Source organism: Dermacentor albipictus, chromosome 1 (genome assembly GCF_038994185.2).
Source record: "Dermacentor albipictus isolate Rhodes 1998 colony chromosome 1, USDA_Dalb.pri_finalv2, whole genome shotgun sequence".
NCBI classification, from domain to species: Eukaryota; Metazoa; Arthropoda; class Arachnida; order Ixodida; family Ixodidae; genus Dermacentor; species Dermacentor albipictus.
The window spans coordinates 345143353-345171009 of NC_091821.1; the positions used below are offsets into that span (position 1 = coordinate 345143353).

Here is a 27657-nt window from a genome sequence, read left to right on the forward strand (position 1 = left end):
GGTTCAGTGAGCAAATAGTTGTCGGGGTCTGCGTCTGCGAAGAAGCTTCGTTGAATGGCATCCTATAAAATTAAGCAGGACTTTTTGCAGAGTGTATGCACCAACGCGGAAAAAAGAGAAAAAAGAAACGTAAGGCGATTGGGACAGGTAAACAATGAACAAAGAAAATACCAAAATTTGTTCAGGGATCATACATAGGTGTCTAATTAGCTATATCCTACAAAATGAAAATGGTTATGATGCTTTGAGGTTCTGATGAATAATCTGGGAACGAACTCACAAAAACCTTTTACGCCAGATTTTTTCGTAAGAGAAAATTTCAGCCAATCCCGATGCTGGACATATTATTAGTGAAGGCGACCGGCCAATGGCAAATAGCTCTTATGAACACCAAGTTTTGTCAATTCAGCCCCTCTTATTTGACTTAAGCAGAATCACTCGATTTCGGTGCTGATAATTATACTTTCACGTTCAGGTTTCATTTGTTCGCCATAGCACTATATAGTGGGAAAAGGCAGCTCTGAATTTCAGGACTTATGCTTAGACTCCGTGAGTACACTTGTCGCAGACGCCGCATTACCCAAAGTTTTTGCGTCGATAGTAGATTCGGCTTCCACCTGCGCGAAGTTGCTGTTTAGTCTACTGTCATTTCCATTTTATTACGACAGAAATTGTACGGACGTCGCAAAAACGCCTTCGGCGCTGCTGTCCGCGGTCGTTATGTCCCGCTAGACGGCGCATGCGCGGCTCGTGCGCTAATCAGTGACCCTATCGTGCGCGCCCTTGAGTCTCTTGCAATAATTGTGCACGGAGGGTTTATACTCTGGTTAAGAGGGCCCCCAGAGTCGCGGAGTGCGTTTGGCTCCAACAACGACGAAGCGAAATCGGTGCACCGTCAACGCATGCGCTCAAAGGCCTCGGTGGCGGAGCCAGGTCGGTGTTCTGCTGCCTTGCGCTACTGGCGTGAGCGTCGTGCACAGGCGCAATGCAAGCACTACTATAGCGTTCCTGTCGAGTGAGTCTGCTGTGTGTACGCACTGCTCAAACGCCCAGCTAACGTTACCTAACACTTCGCTTGGCGCCGACTAATGTCGACGGGTTCCCGTTCGTCTCCGCTCCCCTGCGCCACCCCGAGGTGCGATGCCTTGCAACGCCTCTGGCGACGCTCCTTATCACGCCAGCATCGTGAGACACCTGGCAGGTATCGGGGCGCTGTTCCGCCAGCGCAGCAGCAGTTGTCTCGCATGCTGCCTCGCGCCAACGTGACTCATCCGCGTACGGTTTGAGCACCGCCCGAGGAGAGTCCAAGCGCAACGCCAAACCTCGCTGTCGCTGACAATGCTTCACTCTTTGGGCGAAAACTGCCAATTTTCTTTCTTATTATTCCTACACTTGAGTCAAGGGGAACAGTTAACTTCCCTTAGCCCTTTTCTTGGTTTCGTTGTGTGTTAGATTCGTGTGGCGGTCAAAACAAGATAAGGGTTCACAGAAATATGGAGACTTGAAAACCGATAGACAAACAGTGGTCGAAGAATAAGGGACGTGTCTCAGACTGGGGCCAGCGTTTCGACAAGGGTACTTGCCCCTGCTGACTACTTGAGTGTGTGTGTGTCAGGCCCTTTTATAACTTACATTGCCCGGCGGTCGCTGCAGGTCTCACGATGCTCATTCCGTACCTGCTGACCACACGCAACAACTGGAGCGGATGCAAGCTGCGTGTCTTCTGTCTGGCCAACAAGAAGGAGGAACTGGACCGAGAGCAGCGAAAGTAAGCATATATACCGCACTTCGAATCGCACCGGTTTTCAATCGACAGCCACCGCAAGAACTCATGGTGCTAGTGTCTATAGGCTAACCCCTACAGGAAGGCGGTTGAGCTACAGCCCGTGATAGGACTGTCGGCGCATTCTCTTCGTAAAAGCGCGTATTTGTACTTGTAAAGGTAGCGTCCGTGATGTGACCTTAACTAACAGTGATGTACGAGTTTTGACATTGCGTTTATTTTTCGTTGGGTCTGAAGGTGACATCAGTCGAGAATAGGCCTAGAGAAAATTCGCAGGTATAATTTTGCACTCCGGCGTCACGCTTTCAACGTTACGATTCTCGCTGCATACGTGTACACTGAACTGTCTTCATTTATTTCATGAAAGCGAAAATTGTGATCGTTAAATATTTCATTGCTGGAAATAGACGCTGTGAAGTCAGCAGACAGTGAGATAGAATCTGAAGTGCACATACAGTAAAGGAAGTCACACTTGCACTTTCAGTTAACACCACGGCCCAGTTAAGTGAACGAACTCTATGTGAGCCCCACTGTCATTCTCGCGGTTTTTGAGCGATTGCTACTTCGGAATGCCACCTATTATACGTATGAAGCTTTAAGCAATATTTAGTGTCTAGCACCTCTGAATTCCCGCATAGTCCTGTTCTCCTTGAGTGAAACAATATTAAATAACGCAGTTATCTGCACTACCCGCCGTGACGGCGTATCGTATCTTTAGTGTAGCACTGCTGTGCTAGTTCGAGGGCGCGGGATCGAATCCCGGCCTAGGCCCCGCTTTTCGGTGGGGGCGAAATGCAAAAACGCCCGTGTACCGTGCACTGGGTGCACGCTGAAGAACTCCAGGTAATCCCACGCAGTGGCATCGGGATTTTGGCACGTGAAACTCCACAATTTAATTTTATGTAGTTATCCACTCGAAGTAAGATATATGATAAGTATCCGGGAGTTTTCTCGCGACTCTTGTAGGTCTACTATAGCGACAGAAGCTGCATCTCGGTCGTCGTTGTCACGCTGAACACGCTGGTTCTGGTCAGATAACCGAAGCACATCGTTCTATAGAAACATTCTATTTATAGAAACATATAGTGACAGACACACATACTGATTAGTGTCATGTGGCCGCACTGGATGAACAAAAACTTGCGTTTACTTTATTGGGCGCTTACCTTTCTCCATCAAGCCGTTTCGATAGGCAGACTGAGTGACATTATAGATGCGACACCTGGTCCATGGATTGTTGTTGGGGTCTTCAACGCGCATCATTCACTTTGGGGAAGCAAGAAGATAAATTCCAAAGGAAGAAACCTCGTGTCCTTTGCTTGCGACCATGAACTTTGTTGTCTAAATGACGTCAGTCCCACGTTTTCTGCGCGGCCGGACGTACAGTAGTTGTTTAGACTTGACATTTGTTTCGCGATGCCTCACTCGCTGCGTCCATTGGTTCGCAGATATAGAAACCCACTGAAGCGACCGCATTCCTACCTGCCTGGAGATAAAAGGCCTCACCAAATCCGTTCCATCAAATTTTAAACAAACAATCGATTGGCCCGTGTTTAAATCACTTATGGAAGACGCATGCCATGAAGGCATTTCGTCCACACTAGAATTTGAGATCGCCAAGGCTATGCAGGATGCTATGCGCTCGATCGGCCATTAGATAAATACACAGATTTTGATTCGGAAATACAGAGCCTCCGTGCAATCCGCCGGCGTGCGAAGCGACGGTACAGCCGGACTAAATCATTGTACGACCTTAGAGAGGCCAGACGCATTCAAAAGAAAATTCAGCGTCGCCTTGCTGTACTGCAAAATCAACACTGGAAATCGTTTTGTGAGTCTCTCAACGCGCGTAAACCTTTGTCGGTTGTCTGGAGAACAATCCGTGGACTTCGAACAGCTCCTCAACAGCGTCGTCCATTTAAGTCTCTAGCCCTACATCAAGGACGCCGAGAAGTCGAGGTAGCCGAATATTACTGCGCAAGGATCGCGGGTCCGGCGCTCACGTATTCACCTCGCGCACCTATTCCCATTGTGCCCCCTTGCTCCCGAGATCCTCGTATGGACGCTGCTTTCTCCATCGAAGAACTGGAGGCCGCACTTGCTGGGTGGAGGCGATCTTCGTCACCAGGACACGATGGCATCATATACTCTGCGCTTGCAAACCTTGATCCAGAGGCCAGAGATGCCCTTCTTGGCCTATACAATGCATCATGGCGTGACGGCCTGGTCCCTACAACGTGGAAATCCAGTCGGCTTGTTCCACTCCTCAAGGCTGGCAAATCCCCGTTGGAATTGTCATCTTACCGTCCAATAGCACTGGCCAGCTGTGTCGGCAAGAATATGGAGAGAATGATCCTTACACGGTTAGTATGGTACTTGGAATTTTACAACGTCTATCCAGAGGTAATGGCTGGTTTTCGACGTGGCCGCTCGTCAATAAATAGTGTTATCGACCTGGTAACATACGTACAACACCAGAAACATCTGAAACGAATCACTGCGACCCTATTCCTTGATGTTAAGGCTGCGTACGACAATTTAGATCATCATGCAATTCTGGACGCCTTAGAAGCTGTAGGGATTGGTGGACGCACCTTTCGCTGGATATGCAACTATTTTAATGGAAGATCTTTCTTTATTTTGACTGAAGACGGACCAACGCCATCTAGGTATACCAGTCGTGGTGTACCGCAAGGCGGGGTACTCAGCCCTACCCTTTTCAACCTGGTTCTCGTTGGTCTCGCTGATTCGTTACCGCAAACCGTTCAGCTCTCCGTATATGCAGACGACATTTGCATATGGGCTTCAGGCGTGACACGTGTACAAGTCCGCGCACGACTTCAGAAAGCCTCAACGGCTGTGTCAACATACCTAAGAAAACAAGGCTTGGAGCTTTCCGCTGAGAAATGTGCACTCGTTGCTTTTACTCGCAAAGCGATGCCCCCGTATGCTTTGCGGATTAATGACCAAATTATACGATATAGACGAACGCACCGATTTCTTGGCGTCATCATTGACAGAGACTTGTCTTGGAGCCCTCACATCTCGTACATGACAAAGCGTTTGGCCGCCATTGTGGACCTTCTTGCGTTTCTCGGCGGGAAGTCCTGGGGTGCAACAGTACCGTCACTGTTGCAACTATATAAAGCACTGTTTTTGGGCTTCCTACGGTACAGCTTACCTGTACTAGGAAGTACTTGCTCGACGAATATTCGAAAACTCCAGAGCGTGCAAGCCCAAGCACTCAGGTCTTGTCTCGGTCTTTCGAAAACTACGTCATCGATTGCGACAGTGGCCATAGCCAGAGACGCTCCTTTGACAGTCTACTTTGATACGGATGTCCTGAGAGCGCACATCCGACACCTGACTCGGATTCCCTCACACCATCTTGCTTGTTTGCCAGCAAAAAGGCCACTTTCAACTTTTGCTAAAGCTATTGTAAGACATCAGTCCTACTTGCCATCAGAATTTACGCCCGCTACACGATTGTCAGATCGATTGTGGTGTCTGCACCGGCCGCAAGTGCAACTGACAATTCCAAGAATCGGAAAGAAAGCTGGAGCGTCATTGCAAGCTTTGAAACAAGCAACTTTGGAGCACATTCACAACGTGCACAGATTCCAGCAACATGTATACACAGATGGTTCAGTAAAACTCAACAGCTCTGCTGCTGCAGTCGTCATCCTGGCACAATCCGAGGAAATCAAATTAAGAACTTCGTGTGTGACCACATCGACGGGCGCAGAACTCGCGGCGCTCCGTGCTGCACTTGATTTCATTAAGCAGAAGCCACCACAACAATGGACAGTCTTTAGTGACTCCAAGGCAGCCCTTCAGTGCATACGAAGCCCAATGCGCCACGGACCTAATGAACAACTGGCCTAAGAAATTCGGCACATATATCATCAAAGCCATGACAAAGGACACAACATAATCTTTCAGTGGCTTCCAGGACATTGTAACATCAGCGGGAAGGACCACGCCGACGAAGCCGCCCGATCTGCACATGCAAGTGGTCAACGAGTCTTCATTCCGCTTTCGCGAACAGACGCTGCGGCTGAGCTGCGATTGATGTCCCGTTAGTGTACTTTGCCCCTGTGGGACTCGAATGTTTTCACCAAGTGTCGGTTGCGTTCGTTGTCTCCGGACATACGGATGCACCTCCCGCCTGGATTACCACGACGTGAACAGACCATGCTCTACCGTCTGTGGTTAGGCGTTGCCTTTACAAACTCATATGCTTTCCTCATAGGAATGGCCAACAATTCCACGTGCGACACATGTAACATCGACGAGACACTAGCACACATTATCTGTGTCTGCCCGCGGTACAGTGCTGAGAGACAAATGATGTGCAGAGTACTGGACCAGTTGGACAATCATCCACTTTCAGAACTGAAAGCTTTAGGCCAATGCTCCGAAAGAACACCCGTGTTGAAGGCCTTACTCGCGCTATTAAGGTTCTTGCGGTCCACGGGGCTTCACGACAGACTCTAAGAATGCCGCCCCCTACCGCTGTGTAGTGTACGCGCTTTGTTCGTGCTTGTCTTCCTTTCTTTCTATCTCCCCCTTCCACTCTGTTTCTCTTTTTATCCCCCTTAACCCTTCCCCTTGCGCAGGGTAGCCAACCGGAACTACCTCTGGTTAACCTCCCTGCCTTTCTCTGCATTATTCTCTCTCTCTCTCTCTCTCTCTCTCTCTCTCTCTCTCTCTCTAGTGACAAAAATGGGGCGTTTGTAAACAGGCCGGAGGCGCTGGTGCCAGAGTAGCAGCCGCAACTTGCTCCGTTGTCGTCAGAATGAGTTGTTAATCTGGCATTATCACGAGCTGCTCAAAGATCTCTCTCTCACTCTTTTAAGCGTAAACAGTGTGTCAGGTCTTTCACCGTGCCACTGAGGGACTTTGCATTCGCACGATACGCTCGAGGACCTGCGAAACTAAGCAATATTCGTGTTTGGAGCTGCTGTAATTTAAGCACAGGTAATAAATTGCCCGCAAGATTTTAATTTCCGCTCGCGCTGCCTGCACGAGGTACAACGGTTGCCGCGAGAACTGAAGAGCCATCCTTACGGCGTCATGGCCACCCTAGAAATCGCTATACGTCACTAAGCTTACGAGCCTCAAAATCGACCGGTGATTTCGCAGAGGAAAGCATATTGAGTTTTGTAGCTTCCGCATTTCAATAGCTGCAATAAAGCAACAGCCTGTTGAGCAATTTATTGGCACTGATCATAAAAAGGAAGGGGGAAAAAAAAAAGCCCCGAGAACTAACGTCACTTTTTGACTAATACTTGTAGCGTTGCTTCTATGGGCGTTGCCATACTTCTGACCCTTAGCCGTGTTTCTGAACTGCTTATAGCGCTGCGGTGGCATTTGTCAGCGGTATCAGTTTCTCCGGAAACATAAGCTTTAGACTTCCACTTTTTCCGCTGTGTACGTATTGTGAATCAGTGTCAAGATTCCGCCGCTTTGTCGAGCTCGCTATCTCGTCAGCTCTGATTGATTCACAGGGCTGCCACGGCTTCTCTGATTGGCTGAAAAACGTCAACGTGGTGGAATCAGACAGTGTTGAATAGTGCCTAGGTGTCCGCTCTAAGCGTGGCAGCGTTACCCGCATCGAAGGGTGTCTCACGTTACCATCGCGGCCTGCGAACTCATGCGAAGCTCACACGAGCAGGTAACTGCACGGCTAGTGCTTCCTCGAAGCTGACCACCGCGTCGGTTGCGTTCGCAGTATGGCGTCGCTGCTGAGCAAGTTCCGGATCGAGTACTCGGACGTCACAGTCATCCCGGACATCGTGCGACCACCGGCTGAATCCAGGTATGGCACATTTTGCTGTTGTGTTTCGGTTTAAAGGTCTTGCCTCCTGCCAGATATATCAAGCAGTTCAACGTTCTTCGAAGGATTTGCACTTTGCGTCAGCGGGCAATGGCTGAGGCAAAGACTAGTTACGAGACTAATGCAGTGACTATGGTGGAGGAAGTGTGGCTCTTCTGAGACGTATGTGGTGAGGCAAATACTTAAAAAAATTATGTGGGGACCTTCACGCCAGTGCACGAACTCAAGCTGCATTTCAGCGCGAGGCGCAAGCACATCCGCAATGACATGCAGTGTAAGGCAGGACCACTGCCTTCAAGCAGAAAGCACGCGAGGCAAGTGCTGCTTTAGCAAACGAAAAGCATAAGCAGAAAACAAGAGAACGTGCAGGGTGAATGTAAATATTGCCAGCTCGTCTTTTATTTTTGGCTTTTGCATATGAGCACGCAGGTCCCTAGTCGACAACCACATGGTTGGGAATCACAGTAAAGCGCAAAGATTTGGCCGTAGTACGCGTCTTGCTGTACAGGTATAAATTGTAAAGTAACACCTATTTCGCGTTCTGGTCCATCATGGGTTCTTGTTCTAGCACCAAATTCTTCATAGCTTAGAGAGGCACATTCCACGGGAAGATAACCCAGCAAGTACTAGCAAGTGATGTACGAACTCGGAGTCTTGCAGCAAACTTAACTTCGGTGCCTCTTAAACGTTACTTCTTACATTGGACCACCCTGTACGAAGATGCAGCAACAATACCAGTGCACACCCGCTGCGCACATTGTTGGGACAGCTTCGACCGTCGCCGTTGGCGTGAGGTTCCGTATAAAGTCCAAGCGCGATAAGAATATATCGTGCCGTATGTGTGCGGGAAAGCGCGCGAGATTCAGCCGAGAAGGATAGTGGTTTGATGTGTGCAGTTTCTCGCTGAGCCCAGTGTCGTGCACAGAAAACGAGGTAGGATGGGGGGGGGGGGTGTCAGGTGAGAGTGGGGTGGGTCTACTCTTCTAGCCCGACCGTTGCTGGCTGAGGCGCGGCTGAGCGCGGCGTTGCAGGTAATCTGCGGCAGGTGCGAAGGTGGGGCGAGCCTATATGTCCGGTGGCTTGAGTGCTCTGTGTTCTCGCGCGCCTAGTGTTGGAAGTTGCGTAATCAAGTTTCGGAGCCGCTTCGAAGTGATCGCCCGCCGCTGCTTCTGCTCTTCATGGCGCCAGTGTTGGGCCAGCGAGCGTCCGCCATCGTCGAGCGAGATCTGTTCGTGTTTGCCCGTGAGCTCGCGACGCCGTGTCCGTTAATTTAATTAGTAAGCGATCGTTTACTGCAATTTATACGACCGATGAAGCTATGATCCCTATTTCGTGTAGTTGTCTGATACTTTGTTATCGCTATATCACTACCGCCTTTCAGGCGAAACTGGGACTTTTTGTTTTGTCACGTGTCATGTCGCTGCTACCTTGGCTGGGAGGTCGCGTGCCCAGTTAACATCGAATGATGGGGATATATGTCTGTTTGTTTGTTTTCTGCGCCTTCGCAGCAAGCGCGAGTTCGAGGACCTGGTCCGCAAGTGGCGCCGGACGGAGGACGACGACGCCGAGGTGGAGCACGACCCGCTCGAGATCTCGGACTCCGAGATGCTCGCGCTCAGGGACAAGGTGAGCGATCCCGACCTATCCGTAGGAATGAGCCAAACAACATGGTTAAGGAGTGGCTTCACGATTGGGTGAATCAGAGGAACACTTCGTAAGTATCCGCGCCCGTGCCATTGCATTGCCAGCTGACGGATACATCAAGCACACGATCAATCAAGCGAATGGTCACATTTGCCATTTAGGAGGCAAGCGAAGGCACATAAAGGCAGATAGCTTAACCATCACTTCAACGTGACTCATAATTGACATGATTGACTCGTTTTATTGTTTGATATTGTTCGTGCATGGGAACACATATGCTCGAACAGTTATGACACCGATAATTTTAGATATGACCCTGACAGAGAGGAATGAATCGCAGTGTACGTGTGCGTTTCACCAATTTGTGGGCGTGAATTGGCAAAAAGATTTGCGTCGCAGTACGAGGTGCTATGTAATATGCTGTGTGCTTCTAGACGTCCCTAGAATGAACAAAGAAATATATGCATGTATAATCGCTACTCCTCGAGCGCAGATGTGCCCACAGGTCTTCAGCGTAACTATCAACGTCGCAAAATCACTTTGTCAAGTTGTCAGCGACGTGGAGTAATTGTCGGTAGCAACGAGCCATCTGAAAGCACAAACACTTGCACAAAAGTTCACGAATCGATCTAACGTGACAGGCAACTAGCAAGGGCCTGCGGCTTTAATTTCCGGTGACATCGCTTTTCGTTCCCTTCCGAATTAACGAAATGTGGGGTATTTTTTTAGATTGGGTAGTCACTGCACTGCAACTTTTACGTAGTCGCGCTTACCTAAGGCGTAACCTGAACGCAGAGGTGGCGAACAAATAAGGAACATATATTTCTTTTGCTCTTCTTTGTATGTGTCTGCCATTATTTTGTCATTTCTGTGTAGTATGGAGTCCTCGGGAGAGGTACAGTATACCCATTGCTTCGGTCGGGTGCACGTGCAAGCGGCTGTTAGCGTGTGCGCCACCGTGTTTGGTGTAGGTGCAATGCCGGGTGTTTCGAACTGCGTGCGTCTGTCCGTTGACCGATCGAGGCGCAGTGCCGCGCTTATCTGTGACGAGAGTGGGATACGCGTGCGGTCAGCACAGGGATGAGATTAGATTGAACGGTGCCGCGTCGTTTGGACTCCTTGTATCGCGCATGGAGTAAGCACGACCACGAAAACGATCGCAGACCTGCACCCCCCCCCCCCCCCCCCCCAGAGCGTCGTTGGGCTGTATCTGCTGACGACGAATCGCTGAATTCACCAAACGTTGCTCAACTGTGTAGGAATTACGTGGACCATTCGCATTCTTTATCTCGTACGACCCTCCTCTAAAGGACAGGCGTGGCGGCGTGTCTGTGCCGAGAGTTACGAACGTACACTCTCTGGAATGCCAGCATCGTTTAGAGTATACCCGGCTGTGGATGACAGAAAGGTTTTGTCATTTGTTGCAAGAGTCATTCGTGTAACGGCAGTACTGAAGCGAAAAATAAGAAACGAGTTTTCTTGGCCGGAAGACCGTTGCCGCTGCATAGAGAGATGAACCTTTGGCTGCTGCGCTACTTCGTTTAGAGGCGATGTTGCGGGAAAGTAGGAATTTTGGTCGTTACATGGGAAGATAATATGTTCATCGTCTGTGAGAGAACCTTCAGTTCCGTTCATTGGTTTGATTTCAATCTATGTTCTTTTATATATATTTATATCAACGTGAAACTAATTACGTAAGCGGCCAAAAGTCGTATGAAAAAAAAAAGGCATTTGCGCTACAAATACCAGCTAAGGAAAAGAAGAAGAAAGGATAGGAAAAGAGCGGTAACAGCAAAAGCAAAAAATTATCAAAACACAGTGGAAGTTGCCTTGTGGTGTTGCTTAACATATGGTATGTTTGAGAGCTTTTGAGGATGAGTGTTGCCTAGACTTTTTTGACTAGTACTTAGTACAACCGAGTCAACCGCTATCGAAAAGCGGGCATGGTGTAGGAGCCAACTCACAGTAAAATCGGTAAGTACGAGAGATTAACGATCGCACGAAACTAAAGATTAATGATGCAAATACGATTTGGAAAAGTTCGCCGAAGGAAATCGTCACTCTAGTTTTGACTCATGTTCTACAGCGAAGGAGCCATTCCTTACTCTTAATTGCGTAATGTTCTTTATCCACGCTTCACTGAGTGAATGACTAACAAATGACTTATCGATGCAAGCCCGCCAACGTCCAGCATAAATTTGCATAATAAATACACGCAGTTGAAGAACCTTGCGCAGATTATGGTAATTTGCTATGCGTGCGAGTTTCGCGTCTGCCTTCTTTCATAACGTCACCTTCGTAAGATAAACTGCCTGGCTGAGATTTTATGCGTACCTGCGTTGTGAAAGTAGCGTAACACAGATCAGCCTCCGAACATTCCTCCGCGTTAATAAACCACCAACGCGAACGATGGGCGGCTGGGGTAATTTATTTCGCTCGAATAGGCAACCAACACACTATGAGGCAATGCAGATAAGGTGAATATGTGGAATCCCTAGCTCGTGCATCATTCTGCATGTCTGTAACCAACACACTATAAGGCAGTGCAGATAAGGTGAATATGTGGAATCCCTATCTCGTGCATCATTCTGCATGTCTCGCCGTGCCAGTAGCCACAAAAACGTAGTTATCGGGGTCGCCGGCGATGAAAAAGAAACAAAACAAAAACAAATATCAAAACTGACAGATACGGGGCACACGGAGTCTTTCATTCGACGAGATATCGCGGGACGACGCAGGCAACTTGTTCTTGACGTCGTACACCTCTCGAGATATCCGATGAGAAACGCCGATGAGTGCCGTGTGGTAATGGAATGTGTCGCGACACATATGCGCTACTCGCGCGCCCGGTGACAAGAGTTCGCCGCGACTTGGCCGTCGTCTCGCAAGTCGCCTGATAGCGAATCACTGGAAGGTGGGGCGTTACGTACGGCGTATCGCGGGGTTTCTTCCGCAAGACAATCTCTGTGACCTTTGAGCCAACGTTTCTAAGCCGGTGGAAAGTGCGTATACGGTGTAGATGCGCACTTCAGCCAAGCTATGCCCAGGGAAAGAAAAAAAAAATGAACGAAGCAAAAGGCCGCTACGAACATATGTGGACATTCGTTACACGTAACGAGAGATTAGAGCTAATGTTTGCGTGAGCTTGCAGCCGTGAAGAAAGCCTAATTAAGGAAAGGCCTATGAAATTCCTTGTCACTACTTGAGCACGTACATGATGCTTTGTGTGTTCCCCTAAACACGTTAAGGTTTTAACTACCAGCAGGCTTTGCTCTCTCTCTCTCTCTTATAAAGTCCTATGCTATTTCATTCACATTAGCCAAGGTATCGAATCTCTTGAGTAGTCGTTCGCGTTCATCGTGGAGCTTCGTATGTGGGCGTGGCAGTTCAGTAGAAGCACCTAATGCCTACTGTTACCGTCTGCTTTATCGGAAGAAGAAAAAAAATCTCGGCCAATCCACTCCTGTGAAGGTGGTTGGTCAGCGAAGCTGTGGATACGTTGAGCATAATGTTCGGCAACTTGTCAAACACTGATCCTATGATCTGCGCTCATTACGCACATTGCTCTTCAAAGTGATATATGGCACAAACACACGTTTCAATGCAGGTCATGCCTGACCCCTGTCCTTGAGCGATCTGTTTTTCGCCCATCACGACAGACGTCTAAAATAAAAACTCGCGACGGTCAAGATTTTAAAAACCTTTAGATATGTGCACGACTACCTCGTGATGTGTGATTTCAACTCAAATAACGCTGAAACAGTTGAGGAGTTCAATTAATATTGTCTTGACAATATGGTTATTACGCACGAGCTACCTATCAATAATGCTATCCAGTTTTTAGATATCAAACTTTTGACCGCCAATCATTGCTGTTGGGAATATCACCTTAGGGAAGCAAAGGTGTTGCTTCCGCATGCCTCGTCTCATTCGAAGCTGGCCAAGTGAGTAATCGCAAACCTATGTTGCGTGAATGCGCTTTGCAAATCATGCACCCACCTGATGCCCTGGAGTTTTTCTTTTATACAGTACGAGAGGCTACTGGAAGCAGGCTACCCTATTCATGCACGTACTTTTATCAGTGACGGAAAATGCGCTGAAAAATAAATTAAGGGAACCGGGTGGTGAGTGCGAGCGCATCCACGAAAAGGGAAAGAAGGTGGTTGTACCGTACGTGCACGGGATATCACGTGGTTTAAAGAAGGTGGCTCGAAAAGTGAAAGTGTACGTCGTATTTCCAGCTCCACAGACGCTGTCAAGCATATGTAAGGCCACCGATCCGTTGAGAAAGACGCGCCGAGGCTGCACGAAAAACCATCGGCCGCCGTTTGCACACGGTGCAGAAGGTGTTGTATATCGGTTCCCTTTCTCGTGGGGGCAAAATGTACACAGGGCAGACAGGCAGATGCCACAGCGACAGTGTAAGGTAACGCGAGCAAAAAAAAAAAATTGGACTGTTATCGAGATGGACGTGTCTCCGTGCATTGTGATGATTGCAGATGCAAACCACTGATTAAGGATTGTTTAGTCTTGCTTAGAAATACAGGTAAATATACGCGGCAAATTTTAGAAGCAGGCTTGATTGCAAAAGAAGGTGCTGTTACGAACTTCCAACCGGTGCCACCAGTGTTACGACATCCAACCGGTGCCACCAGTGTTACGAACTTCAACCGCTGCACCACGATTACGGCTTTGTGGTCCCGTAGCGCTCTTCACCCGTTTCGTGACAGAGCGTTGGTAGCGAAGACTCCGAGCCTGGCGTCGATGAGAATAACAAAAGGGACTTTATACATTATATACAGGTTATCATACAGGACATAAACGGATCGGCACTGGGGCCGAGAGCTCACACAAACGCGACTGTTCTCGCACGACGGCGTCCGGCGAAAACGCGTGACACATCTCACCCCAGTCGGGAGCGACCCTCTCTCCAGGTGGGGTCAGCGGATCCTGTTTTCGAGCGGCGTGTTGCTGCTTTTATAATCCCCGAGGCCCATTGTCACTCAAACGGCCCAATACAAAGTCAGCACACGACGGTCGTCCGAGGGGTCCAACCAGCGACCGCGCTGGCCACTCGGTTCAAAGTTCGCGCGCGCGGTGACCTCCAGGCAAGGGAGGTGCGGCGCCGGGCCGTCGGGCACACGCGGACACGTCAAAACACGCTGCTCCGCCGAGGCTTCTCCCGCACGAAGGCGCAGCATCTTGACTTGTGAAGGGAGAATTATGGCGCTCGCAGGATAGATTCTGCATCTTGCAGATTCGGGATCCGGGCTTGTGGTAATGGCACAACAGCATCCCCGCCCTCAGATAAGGCGCCGGGAAGACGAGCTGCCTCCACGTGGCTCGGATGCCAGGCGCGCACGTTCGTCAGGCTCGTCCAAGTTCACGTCCAGTGTCGGGACGCCAGGTAACCTCACGTGCCCAGGTCCGACTCGCCAGGACAGGAGCTCTGCTCACCACGTCGTCGCCAAGGCACCTTGACCAGCTCCGCTCGGGTCGTTCCTAAGACCTTGCTTCTCGCCACTGGTCCCGCTTGGTCGTTCTGCAGCTTGCAAAACCGACCGGCAAAAGGCAACACCCAACACGAACAAGTGCCCTCTGTCTCCCGTCAAACACCAGACAAGGCCATAATTCAAATCAACCTAACTAAATTGTTTTCCCCTTTTTTCTCCCGCTGCAACAAGAGGCAGGTGTACGATCTAGCACACAAGGCTTAAACAATCAGTTTTCAAATCATCAACATAACAAAATAGAAACAATTAATAATCAGCAATAATAATGACAAATAGAATGGTCCCCTTGAAATCGCTTTGGACCGAAAACATACTACTGAGGAAGCAAATGAGGTCATTCATTTTTCCCGGCGATATTTTCGCGGAATCCGAAGCTGCTTATATTTGCGACCCTGCTTATCCGTGTAGCGGTGGTACAATAAGCCAGATTCCTTGCCAAATGAAACCCCCTTTTCTTTCACTCCCCGTTTGACGCTCTTCCTCAGATCGGCTAGTGAACAATCTTCCTGTTGTTCGCGAATCAGACTTTTTCTTTCAACTGCAGCCTGCTCCTGCCGGCTGGCGGAAACCGGAGCGAGTGTGGAGCCCGCGTCGCCTAATTGCGGCGTCGAGTCTATATCGCGGCTAGCACTGCACGCGTCACTCCCACTCACTTCCAGGACCCGCTCGTCTAGGCCAGCCTCCGAGCTCTGCCTCTCCCGTGACTGCTCGCCACTCAAGTTACCCTGATCAGTCCGTGTGCCGCACCGCCTTTCGCTCACCGACGCTAAGTCAAGTTCCCTCGACAGCGGGCGCGCTTTGGATCGCGTGGGGGCCATGTACGCCACGTCGGCAAAGAATGATTTGCCCTGATCCCTCAGCAGCTGCTCCGAGCTATTTGAGAAGAGGTAGGAAAATTGCTCCGGGAGGGCGGCTGACACAGCGGCTTCGGTGTTAAGTTTCCCAAATTCTCCTTCAATGCTAACCGTTGCGATCGGTAAACAGACACTCTCCTTCTCGGCCACTTGCCGTATCCTAACGCACTCTCCCGTAAAATCACTCGAGGAGACGAAAGACGGGTGAACAACGTCCATAGTTGCTGCAGAGTCCCGCAGTGCTCGGCACTTCTTGCCGTTTACCTTAATTTCCTGCACATAGGGCTCCAATAGACGTATGTTTTTGTGAGTTTCCTGTATCGTTGCAAAAGCAATTCTCTCTGGGCAGCTTGCAGCGATGTGCCCTTGCTTTTTGCAATTGTAGCAGGTTAACGGTCTCCGTTTTTCAAAAGAACGCGTCATTTCGTTTCGCTGTTTCGGACCATCGTCATCATTCTGAGATGCATTCTGTCCATCCCTTACAGTTTCTTTGGGAAGGGACTCGTCGTCCCGAAACTCGCGACGCGTGATTTCCTTCCGTTCGTCGGGCTTCCCGTAAAACCCATCTCTTCTATCTGCTTTTTCTATGCGCACTGCCTTGCTGTGCAAGCTGCGGCGGGTGTAATACTCTTCCGCTAACTCTGCTGCCTTGTTTAGCTTAACCTCCTTTAGCCTATCTTGCAGCCAGAGCCGGACATCCTCATCAATGCAACGGTAGAACTGCTCCAACGCGATGCATTCGACAATTTTGTCGCGGTCGTCGTAAACCTCTTCGCCCTTCAGCCATTCCACCAGGTCGGCTTTTAGACGAAACGCGAAGTCAACATTCGACTCCTTACCCTTTTTTGCATACCGGAACCTCTGCCGGAAAGCTTCGGGCGACAATTTGTACTTCCGCAGTAGCGCTTCCTTCACATCACTGTAGCTCTCAAACGCCTCTTTCGATAAGCAAGTTATTACGTCTGATGCCTCCCCAGGAAGCAACGCTAACAGATTCTGTGCCCAAAGGGATCGCTCAATGCTATTCTGTTCACACACGTGCTCAAATTTCACGAGGTATTTGGCCATATCCTCTCCGACGACAAAGGGTGGAAGTTGATCGCGTATTCTTGGAACATTAGAAGTGAGACTAGGCGCTGGCGAGCTATTTCGGGTCTCCAACTCTTTCATTTTAAGCTCGTGCTCACGAATCTCTCTCCTTTCCTCCATGCAACGTTCCTTCTCCCTCTTTTCCTCCTCGCGACGTTGCTGTTCTCTCCTTTCCTCCTTTTCTTCCTCGCGACGTTGCTGTTCTCTCCTTTCCTCCTTTTCCTCCTCGCGACGTTGCTGTTCTCTCCTTTCCTCCTTTTCCTCCTCGCGACGTTGCTGTTCTCTCCTTTCCTGCTCGCAACGTTCCTTCTCCTCCCTTTCCCGACGTTCATTGATATCCGCCCAGGCCTCAGCGGCCTCCTCAGCCGTTACGTCCCCAGTCCTCATGACCTCAAGGATCGCATTCTTTCTTTTGGTTGAGCCCAACTCAATGCCCAACTCCTCACAAATTTCGAGAAGTTCCTTCACCTTGTACTTCTCCATCGTTCACACTGTCCTCCTGCTGTTTACCCTTTTTGAATATACCTGCCGTACGCTACTATAACACTACTAGTAAGACATATGCAAGTATATCACACACTGCCCTGTTTACCCCCTCAGCATCCCCTGGTTTTCAAAACACTCTTACTAGGCTTGAAACACACAAGGTTATCACAATGCAACACCAAATCCTTCCCTAAGCTACTATAACCTGTGTCAGAGAAAGTCTGGTGTTTGAGGTAAACTTCAGGCACTCACCGCGCCGAGGTAGCTGATGCCGGTCAATCCCGTAGCTGTCATCCAGTATTACGAACTTCCAACCGGTGCCACCAGTGTTACGACATCCAACCGGTGCCACCAGTGTTACGAACTTCAACCGCTGCACCACGATTACGGCTTTGTGGTCCCGTAGCGCTCTTCACCCGTTTCGTGACAGAGCGTTGGTAGCGAAGACTCCGAGCCTGGCGTCGATGAGAATAACAAAAGGGACTTTATACATTATATACAGGTTATCATACAGGACATAAACGGATCGGCACTGGGGCCGAGAGCTCACACAAACGCGACTGTTCTCGCACGACGGCGTCCGGCGAAAACGCGTGACACATCTCACCCCAGTCGGGAGCGACCCTCTCTCCAGGTGGGGTCAGCGGATCCTGTTTTCGAGCGGCGTGTTGCTGCTTTTATAATCCCCGAGGCCCATTGTCACTCAAACGGCCCAATACAAAGTCAGCACACGACGGTCGTCCGAGGGGTCCAACCAGCGACCGCGCTGGCCACTCGGTTCAAAGTTCGCGCGCGCGGTGACCTCCAGGCAAGGGAGGTGCGGCGCCGGGCCGTCGGGCACACGCGGACACGTCAAAACACGCTGCTCCGCCGAGGCTTCTCCCGCACGAAGGCGCAGCATCTTGACTTGTGAAGGGAGAATTATGGCGCTCGCAGGATAGATTCTGCATCTTGCAGATTCGGGATCCGGGCTTGTGGTAATGGCACAACAGTGCTAACTTCGTTGGTGCTCCGTTGATTCCTCCGAGCTGAAAGGAAACTGCCTATATGGAAAACGTTGGGTTGCGCGTGCGATGATTTCCACTCGATTGAGCCGGCATAATTAGTATACCACGCTTTTCTGAAATAAAATTCATTTGATAGTTAGTGCACATCCTGTCGCTTTTTCTTTTCCGTGTCATTACAGCGCTATGAATTGAACTGATGCAACTGTAGCCCCAAAATCTGCACTCCTGCAGTTTACGAAATCTTTATTTTGATGATTACTTTGAAATGATTGCTGTAACTGCTTTATGGTCGCTTGGTATGCACACAGATATTTTCCAGTTCTTACTTTAGAAATGTGTTTGGCCAAAGTCAAATTGATGTGTGACCCTTGTACGGTGGTTGGTTGAATCGGATCGTCTAAGTAGCCGAGGCCAAAGTCTTCTACGAAGTGGATGAACCACTGCTTTCTTTCCGGTTTTAAGACGTCTACGTTAGTCTCCGACAAAACCACTGCCGAGCGATTGGCGGCAACGTACGTTGATCAACGTGGAAGTGCGCGCGGCTCGTCATCGATGGGTTTGATCAATCATGGGGTTTGAAGGCTGTTTCTATTTGCGCGTTTCGTATTGACTCGAAAGCTGTGTGTGTATGTTCGCTTGGCGCCTCTGCGCCTTACCGGGGGTACGAGCCATTGCTCCTGGCCCTCCACTGCCTCCGGGATCGGCATACTGGGCTTTCTGTCGACGTGACGGACGCGAAGGCGTCCCGACTTACCAGCCATAGACACCTTCGCTCTAACAAATACTTTCTGGATATAATTTTAATAGTCACTTATGCATAGTTCGTCAACAAACCGGGATTCGCCCTGATGAAACTGACCAAAACGTCGATGCTGGGTGCCATTTTTTCAATCCCCCGTGCCGCCTGCAGAAGGTATGAATCTGGACTCGCTTATGAGTTTTGACGGGGCAGGAAACGTTCGGCCAAATTTCCGTTTGGTCACTTTTGGATTTGGGTAGGAACATCTTGAACTCGCAGTGCGGCTTGGAGGCGCGAGTGGCTGATGCAGTGGAAGTTCAAAAGAGATGGTCGCTGACCTGCTTGCTACAGCTGTTAAAAAATGTCACATTTCATGACTGTGTTCATGTCATTGTTTTTTCTCTCTTTTTTTTTCGCTTCTTCAGACGTACCGACATCTGCGTCTTCGCGAGCTGCTGCAGAAACATTCCAAGAATGCCACTTTGGTCGCTATGTGAGTACCTCCTCCTGCTATATTTTTCTCTGTCTCTATTTGTCTACATAGAACGTACTGTAAGAATGCTTTCGGTGGTGTTAGTGACACGCGAGCGAGTTTTTTTTTTGTAGGGTCATTACCAGCCATTTCAACCACAGCCAAAGATGTCAACGTCTCTAGTGACAGTTAGCGCGGTGCTCGTATACGTTTATCCATATAGCATCGTCAAAAGTCTGTTGATTGTTCGACGCTCTACGGAGCAGGTGAGAAAAACGCACACCTTGAGATGCTCAGGCCGACATGTGGAGTACAAGCAGAGTGTTTTGCGAATATTTTTGTATGTCCGCACACATATATCTTCGTTTTTTAACTGATATTTTGAATCCAAAGTACATGCAATCCATAGAAGGCGTTTTTCGCTTTATGTCAATCTCGCACACCTTACAGTGCCGTTAAGGCCTTATCCTGTGAAGCGTGATAGCTGTCAGGATTGAACAAATTTCGCCCGAAAATAACGATGCAAATCGAAGCGGTTCACGGTTGAGCAGCGACGAAACAGAAAAATGAATGAAAGTCAACATTCGCAACGTTCTAGTGCGGGGACACGAAGGAAATTCTCCTGAGTTGTCAATACTTTGAAGCCCCTCCGCTGAGATAAAAAGACCCACTGCAACGCTTCGGGAGGCCACCCTCGTCACGAACCCATCGGGAATCGTGCTTCTGGCGATAAGTAATGTGCTGCTGTATGACCTTTGTCGGAGGAACCAAATCCGCTTGTACTCGCAGAATTTTATGAGTGATGGTTGCCTCGTACCGCACCAGGCGAAGCTCCTGATGCTTCGCTCCCCCCTTTCCAGAAATTTCTAGCCCTGCGAATTCTACGGGTGGTTGGCCAGGTCCCACATTCACCATACTTTTCTTGCGTAAGGGCTCTCTGCAAATGGCCCCTCTTGCGGCGATCATTTCGCCGTCGCGCCGATCGCTATAACTAGTGGCGAGCGTCATAATGAAGACCAAAAAAGAACGCGCTCTCACGTAACATAAGTTTCGTGAATATCGGCCCGGACGAGGTCCCGGAGTCAACCGCGGTCACGCGCGCACTGACATTTCAAAAGCGAATAGCTTCCTTCGGCTCTTTCGCCCGTTTTGGCGGCGTTCGGTGATCGAGCTGTCGCCGTAAATACAAAGGCGACGATGCAAGGGGCTCGGGCTCTCGCGCAGCCGAATTTCGCGGCGGATTAATCGCCTTCTAGCACTTTGAAACTCACGCGATGTCACGTGGGAGCGTTAAGGCGTTGTGGGGGAACTGAAGTAGGGCGTGAAACCGGGCTAGTTGGTATTCCATGCTGAAGTGACTAGCGCAAGAGTAAACACGGGACACTAAAACGGCGACTTTGTAGCCACCCTCGCGCTAGTCACTTCAGCAGTGGGGGAACGCTCGGGAAGCACGGCCCTCGTCTTCTCCCATTCCTACTGTGGTTGGCTGCGGGAGAGGAGGATGGCAGTCGCCTTCCACGTCGACGCTCGCGCCGTTGGAGACGACACGCGGATGACAAATCGGCTTATATGTTTAGCCCCCTATACTACTTCTGCAGATGTACTGGTTAACGGCTTTGCCGTCTACGGAGTTATGCTATGAAACAAGCAGCACTACTTAAGTATCCTCACTGCGACAAGTATGCGGCTTGGCGTTCGGCTGCTCGCTCATACTGGCAATCATTAAAGTTTGTTTCTCTTTCTGACGATCACCGTCGATGATTTCTTGCGCAATTTTCATCTTTCAGTATTTCTTTCTATCGTTTTTTTTTTGCAAGTTTACAACGAAGGCGTCAAGTAGAACAACGGATTTGCTGAGTAATTCTTTTACAAATAACTTACCCCAGTACATGACCTGCACGTTCTCTCGGTTCCGTTGGCGATCACGTGACTGCAGGCAGACCGCCGACCGTTTTGCAAAGCGCGCGCGTGGGTCTTATTCTCCCGACCTCATCTTTCGGCAGGACCCTCCCGATGCCGCGCAAGAGCACCTGCTCGGCCTCCATGTACATGGCGTGGCTGGAGACGCTGACCAGGGACCTGCCACCGTTCCTGCTCATCCGGGGCAACCAGACCAGCGTGCTCACCTTCTACTCTTAGTGACGTGCCTCCTTCTGGCGCGAGCGCCCCCGAACGTCCGCGCAGCGAAACGTGCACCCACAGGCTGCATCGTCGAAGCAACCCGGCGACGACGACGACGACTAGTGCGTCTTCGCATGACGACGCGTCTTGACTCCCTGGTGGCGGCATTGTGTGCGCCGTCTCGCTGTTTGGACACGGGCGCGAACCGGTGCAACTGGGCTTCCAGCCTCCCCCCCCCCCCCCTATTTTTGTGTGCATTTGCGTGCGTGCGTGTGTGTGTGTGTGTGTGTGTGTCGCGTTTATTGTTTCTTACGGCCACCCTGGCACCGAAGTAGCCGGCGCCGCCGCCGCGAGCACTTTCTTTCGAGGGTCCACTACACTATATAGAACACTCCGGCTGGACAGCAGCCGTGCCAAGGTGAACAGACTCTTGTCGTCGTTACACGATGGTGACGGCGGTGCGTCTCGAAGAGACTGCAGTGTATTGTTGTCCGCCTAGTACATTAGTATTAAGTCTCGTTGTTTACTCTTTTCTTTTCATTGTGATTTTTATTTTCTTCTTGAGGCTCTTCTGTTCGGTAACTCTTCTTTTATGTGCTGGCGACTATAGCGTCACATAGTGACGTGTCGCAGCTCGTCGGACATATCGAAGAACGTGGTGGTCTTCCCGAAGCGCAGTCCGATAGCGTGACCGTCGCGCCACCTGTGTACAAATGTTTCGGCGGCCCTTGCCCCCCTCTGGCGACGCCTTATATATAGCTTGGGTGGGGAAACCCCCTCTACCTCTGATGGAATCCTGTCGCAATATACGTCTTCTGTTCTGATCGATTCGTCAATAAGTGCCCGCGTTCTCAAGCCCCTGAAAACGATTCCCAGATTGTGCGTTCGAGCAACGAAAAAGAAAAAAAAAGAAAGTGCTTAGTACTGCAGGAACAGTGCAACACTGTTACAAAATAACCCCTTCAAACTTCTCGTACACCGGTGTAGTGTGTTTGCGGTGATTTGCATTGTGCCATCGTGGAACCATTTGGACCGTCTCGGCCCTTTGTTTGACGCTTGTATAATAATCTGCGATCATGACCACATTTCGTCGTCGTGTGCAAACGTGCGTGTGAGATGTGAGTGTGCAGACATACGTCATCTCGCCTCCTGCCTTACGAATGCATAAGCACAGAATACTTGCGAGAAAAAGAAATAATGGTTCAGGCTGCGGAGCTAAGCAGCAAGCCCATCTTTCATTCAGACGTGCCCGGTCATGCAACCTTTATAAGTCGCTGAACCGGTCCACCGAATTGCAGTTTTTCTTTCCAGTTCTCTCTTTCTTACATATTAGCTTTTGAGGTGCGTTTGCGCTCCCGACTCGGGTTTTGTACCTTTAAAACGACGCATGTACACAGCTCGGCCTACATTATGTCACTAAGAATCCCGCGATGTGTGTCTCATGCGACTGCTGCTGTTAGCCACTGTCCCTACAATAAGGATCGGATGGATGGGACGTAAGCTCATAGGAAGAAGGAAAAGTAGGTTTAGCAGTAAATCGTTGCGTGTACCCCATGTTAACCCACAAATCCGCCCATTGAAAGGACTTCCATGTGACCCACCTATATATAAAAAAAAAGTTCTGGGGAATCATTGTTATGCGTTGAATCGCCTGTAGCCCCGTTTTCTTTCTTTTCTTTTTTTGTCGCAGGTCAATACTTTTGATTAAGCTCGTAGTACCGGGTCGCTTTAATAAAGCATAGCTGTATACTGCTTTTGTGCGGCGTCGCATACATATATTTAACACGACGACGCCAAAATATTTTTTTCTTTTGTTCCAGTCATTGCATTTATGAGTGTAGAGTTTGCCCGCGGATCGCATTTTAAGCCTGCGGCCAAACTAGCTGAGGCGAAGAATTTTTACAATTGTTAGTCCCTTGTATTGTTCGTCAACTCCGTTGTGAATCTCTCTCTGTCATTTTGTTCTTTCTTTGCAAGTCTCGTCAGTGTTGGTTTTTAAACCGCTGTCTCCGGTTACAACGACCCCGTGCACGAAGTTTTACTCTTAGACGACTGTGGTATTTCATCGTTCAACTGTTGCGGTATTCTGAAAAAGAAAAGAAAGGCTCACAGGATATTTTTTGCTTTTTAAGAACTTTTCTCACTGAGCAATAGACAACGACCAGCCGAAAAGCGAAATATTGCTTTAACGTCGCGTACTCGCTGTATACAGTCTGACGGGCCTGTTTGTTTCCCGGAATACTAACTATAGTGACGGGGCGAAGCCTTACATCGCCTCTGCATCGAGCAGCATACATTAGCCACTTAGGCGTCGCGCCAGTGCCTTTCACGCCGCGGCCAAGGCCGATCCAAATAGGTCGCGAAGCTTCGGCCGAAAAGCGGTTCAGTACAGATTGTCACCGACATCAGCATGGGGGGTTATGGGAGCAGCGATTGAAGTGCGACTATGTTTGGAGGGAACAAACATTGGGAAAGAAAAACGCGTTTTTTAATTCAAAAGAGACACTGTTAGTTTCATTCAACGAAAATAAAATTCCTAGACAATTTTATACATTCTTGACGAGTTAAGAAAATACAAGTTTAATTTTATTATTATTAATAAATGCATTTCTTTTAAGCGCCCATCGCTACAGGGGGCGTTGACGCCACTATCACTCGCAATGCAATGCACGTCTTGAAATCGGCAGAAAGGCGCACTCGTATCACCTGTTGAAATACGCCCCCCTTACGGTTTGTGCTTTCTTGCTTGTCAAAGTTTGTCTGAATTTGGTGACGCGGGTAGCTTCATTGCTTCTTAATCTGTTCAGTCAAATGTAGTGAGTTACGACCGCCAGATAATTGTGTAGTTGTTTTCGTGCGACCGCGCTGGCCGATGGGCTTGGCATCCAACAATAGGATCAGCACTCTCCACCTAAAGCTTTCGTCGGCTTTCAAAGAAAGTATGTTCTGGCAAGGATGCGATTTCGACAACCGTACGGCTGGCCTTTTCCTGCATCGCTTTCCACGCTGAAAGCTCGAAACGCCCATCAAGTCGAATGGCAGGGCATTTGAATATATAGCTCCAAAGAAAGAACAAAACAAATTTCGCGCCTTCGAAAACAAATGACGTCACTTTTGCTTTTAACGGACATGGCGTCACACTATTTTTTTTCTTCCGCCGGAAGTGTTCCCACCACATACAGATGGCGCTAAGCCCCATGGACCGCCGATGGACCGCCAGGTTTTGAACGTATAGGCTCCTATGGAAGCTTCTCTACCAGGTACATTTACCTTGCCGCGGCCATCGCGAATTCCTCGTCGTTTTATTCGCCCGATGGCCAGCTTTAGGTAACGCTTCACCGTGAGCCACGCAAGCAGACGGTAGTATGGCTATTTGTGAAGTAGTAGCGCGCTGTTATAGCTCTTTTTTTTTTTTTCGAGTTGCGCGTGAAGCGACGTTCCAAATGTCGACTTCTCCCGGTCGCGAGCACGTCTTCCAGCTTCACTTCACGAGTACTTATCTTGGTAACTTTTCCTTCTGTACTGTTTGCAATGCGCGTCTGTAACTTACAATGTATAGACGTACTGTTAATGGCTCAACTCTCATTTTCTCGTGATCTCTTTTTTTTTTTATCGGGGAGCGTAAACGAAGTTTCCTCGCATTTTCGCGTTCAGTTGCTAACCGCGGGGCCCTGAAATACATTTCGTCAGAGCTTCAGTTTATTTGCTCCTCAGCGACACTCCCCCCTATTAAAGAAAAAAATGATTGCAAGCGTTTTGTGTAATCTAGGGATGCGGCAGCGTCGTCTAAGTAGCGGGACGCATGGAAGCGTGAAACTGTGACGTCACGCTATTCGGCTGGTTACTCGTCCATTCAAAGGCGAGAGCCAGCTACGCGTGAATTACAGTGGAAACGTCGGCCCACTAGCGTCGAGTCCGTCTGCTACGTGGAACGCGCTGATTGGTTTACAAGATTTCGCGAAGCAGGTGTGACATCTCCTGTGCCCGATCAGACACGGTCAACTTCGCTTCACTTTAGAAGGATTGTCGGGCTAGTTGGTTCTCCATAATTGAAGTAGTGACTTAGCGCGATGAAAACGCAGAAACGAGAAAGGTGGACGAAGACAAGTGTGTTTGTCTTCGTCCACCTTTCTCGTTTCTGTGTTTTTATCGCGCTAAGTTACTACTTCGCTCCACTTTGATTCGCTAAACTCGCAGGAACATCTGTTCCTGCGTATGTTTTACATTGTAATGCATGGAAACGGTCCCGCGGTAGATGGCGTTCCTTGTTGTGTAAGCAAAAAATAAAAATAAATAAATAAAATAAAAGGCATTTGGACGCAACTGAACGACACCCCCTATATGTCGGAAGACTTGCGCGTTCTGATCGCAGTGTCATCTGGGAAGGCCATATTGGCGAAGAGATGTCCGAGCTTGCGAAGATTTGAAACACGAACTACACAAGTGTTTTTTTTTTTTCCAGGGCCCCTTTAAATTCTGTTATCTATAATAGCGATAGAGCGTAGTTCACGGGAGATTGCTGTCGATTGCAGATGCTATCAATACAATGCCTTCACAACAGATTTTTTTTCCCCTCCACGTTAACTCTCTGTGTAATTTGTCAGGAGTCGCATCATTCGGAGACGCCGGTCCCGTCTTCGCTACAAATGCTACTATTTTTGTACGGCAATGTAAATAGGAAAAAGTTTCGACTACCACTGTAGGCAGTATTTTAGTTGTACATAGTGTTTTGTAGTGTCCTCTTCCGTGCATTTCTTTTCTTTTCACGTCGGTGTAAAGTTGGCAAATACCGCATTTTTTTTTGCGCCTTCTTTGGCGCTGACCTGTATCCATTTCTCTTTTTTTGTTCGTTTTTTTCTTTACGAGTATGCGTAGAAATTTTGCAGTGTCAAAACAAAGTGCCTTTGGATAGAGGGAGCGTGTCTGAACGCGCCTTTCACTGTTCACACTTGTTTTTTTAGGAAACTGAATTTGCCTGACCCACACGGTCGGTCCTCTGCGTCTCCTCACATTGACTGTTCCAACTTGTTTCTTGGACTTCAATAAATGAGACTATGTGGTCAACTTACTTTCTCGATCGTGTTCTTTCTTTGATCTCGACGTTTCCCTGAAAGTACTTCGCATATATTTTGCATTAAGGTATACAGCCTGCGTCAAAACTTCACGGACAGCGGAATCTGCGAGAGCGTTGCATTACTGAGCAGCTTGCGAGCGTAGCCAGTAAAATTGCAGGCCGTTAAAACCCGAATGCCAGGCTGCTTGCCTAGGCTGTGGAAGTAATAGTCTTTTTCTCAGACCTCGCGGTCCGTAAGCTTCTCACGCTGGCTATAAATTGACACGGACGGCCCTACATTGGACATTGCTGCAATTTATTTGACGTAGTTGCAAACATGCGGCGAAGCACTTGCAAACTAAGCTGACGCAAGCGGAAGTAACGTGACAGTACAGACCAACCGCGGTGACTTAGTGGCTACGCCGTCCCACTATATATGCTTAACACGGGGCTGAGGGTTCTACTCCCGTCTGCGGCGACCGCATTGCGATATATCTGCTTTGCGAGAAAGCTCACATACCGAGCTTTGGGACAACGTCGGGAAAGTCCCAGCCGGTAACAATTAATAATCCGAGTCCCGCGTTAGGGCGCCTCCGACGTGGAGATTGTGACTTTGAAAAGTAACACCTTGGTAATTTAATTTAGCAGACCGCTTCTTTAATGGCTGTACGGATCGATGCCCACAAAATGTAGAAAGCCGGTGGCATCGGTAGTGACGCGCACTGCGGGCAGTTAAGAAAAAAAACAGAAATTCAACTCCGGGGTTCTACGCGCCAAAATTACGATATGATTACGAGGCGCGCCGGATAGTCGGGGACTCCGGAATAACGTTGACCATCTGGGGTTCTTCGTCGTGCACCCGAATTTAAGTACGTGGGTTTTTTTTTTTTCGTTGTCCCCATCGAATCCAATGCATCGAGCTCAACAGCACATGCAAACTGCGGGCAGTCCAATTATCTTACGCGCGTTGTTGTACGTAAGTGTGGCTGTTTTCTGCCGTGGTGGTGAAAGGTAATTCTATGCATATCTTTCAGGAATATGCGTGCAGTGACATATC

General features: G+C 49.2%; 1 protein-coding gene across 4 annotated transcripts in view; it reads left to right on the top strand.

Annotated features, from left to right (window-relative positions):
- The window catches only part of LOC135913772 (solute carrier family 12 member 2-like), a 146232-nt gene extending 119617 nt beyond the window's left edge, over nt 1-26615 (top strand). For all 4 annotated transcript variants that reach the window (XM_065446530.1, XM_065446652.1, XM_065446459.1 and 1 more), the window contains 5 exons: nt 1654-1768; nt 7518-7604; nt 9131-9248; nt 19380-19447; nt 21430-26615. In XM_065446530.1, coding sequence (XP_065302602.1) covers nt 1654-1768; nt 7518-7604; nt 9131-9248; nt 19380-19447; nt 21430-21565 — 524 coding nt within the window. In that variant the 3' untranslated portion in view covers nt 21566-26615. The remainder of the gene's footprint in view (nt 1-1653; nt 1769-7517; nt 7605-9130; nt 9249-19379; nt 19448-21429) is intronic.
- The last annotated feature ends 1042 nt before the right edge of the window (nt 26616-27657 follow it).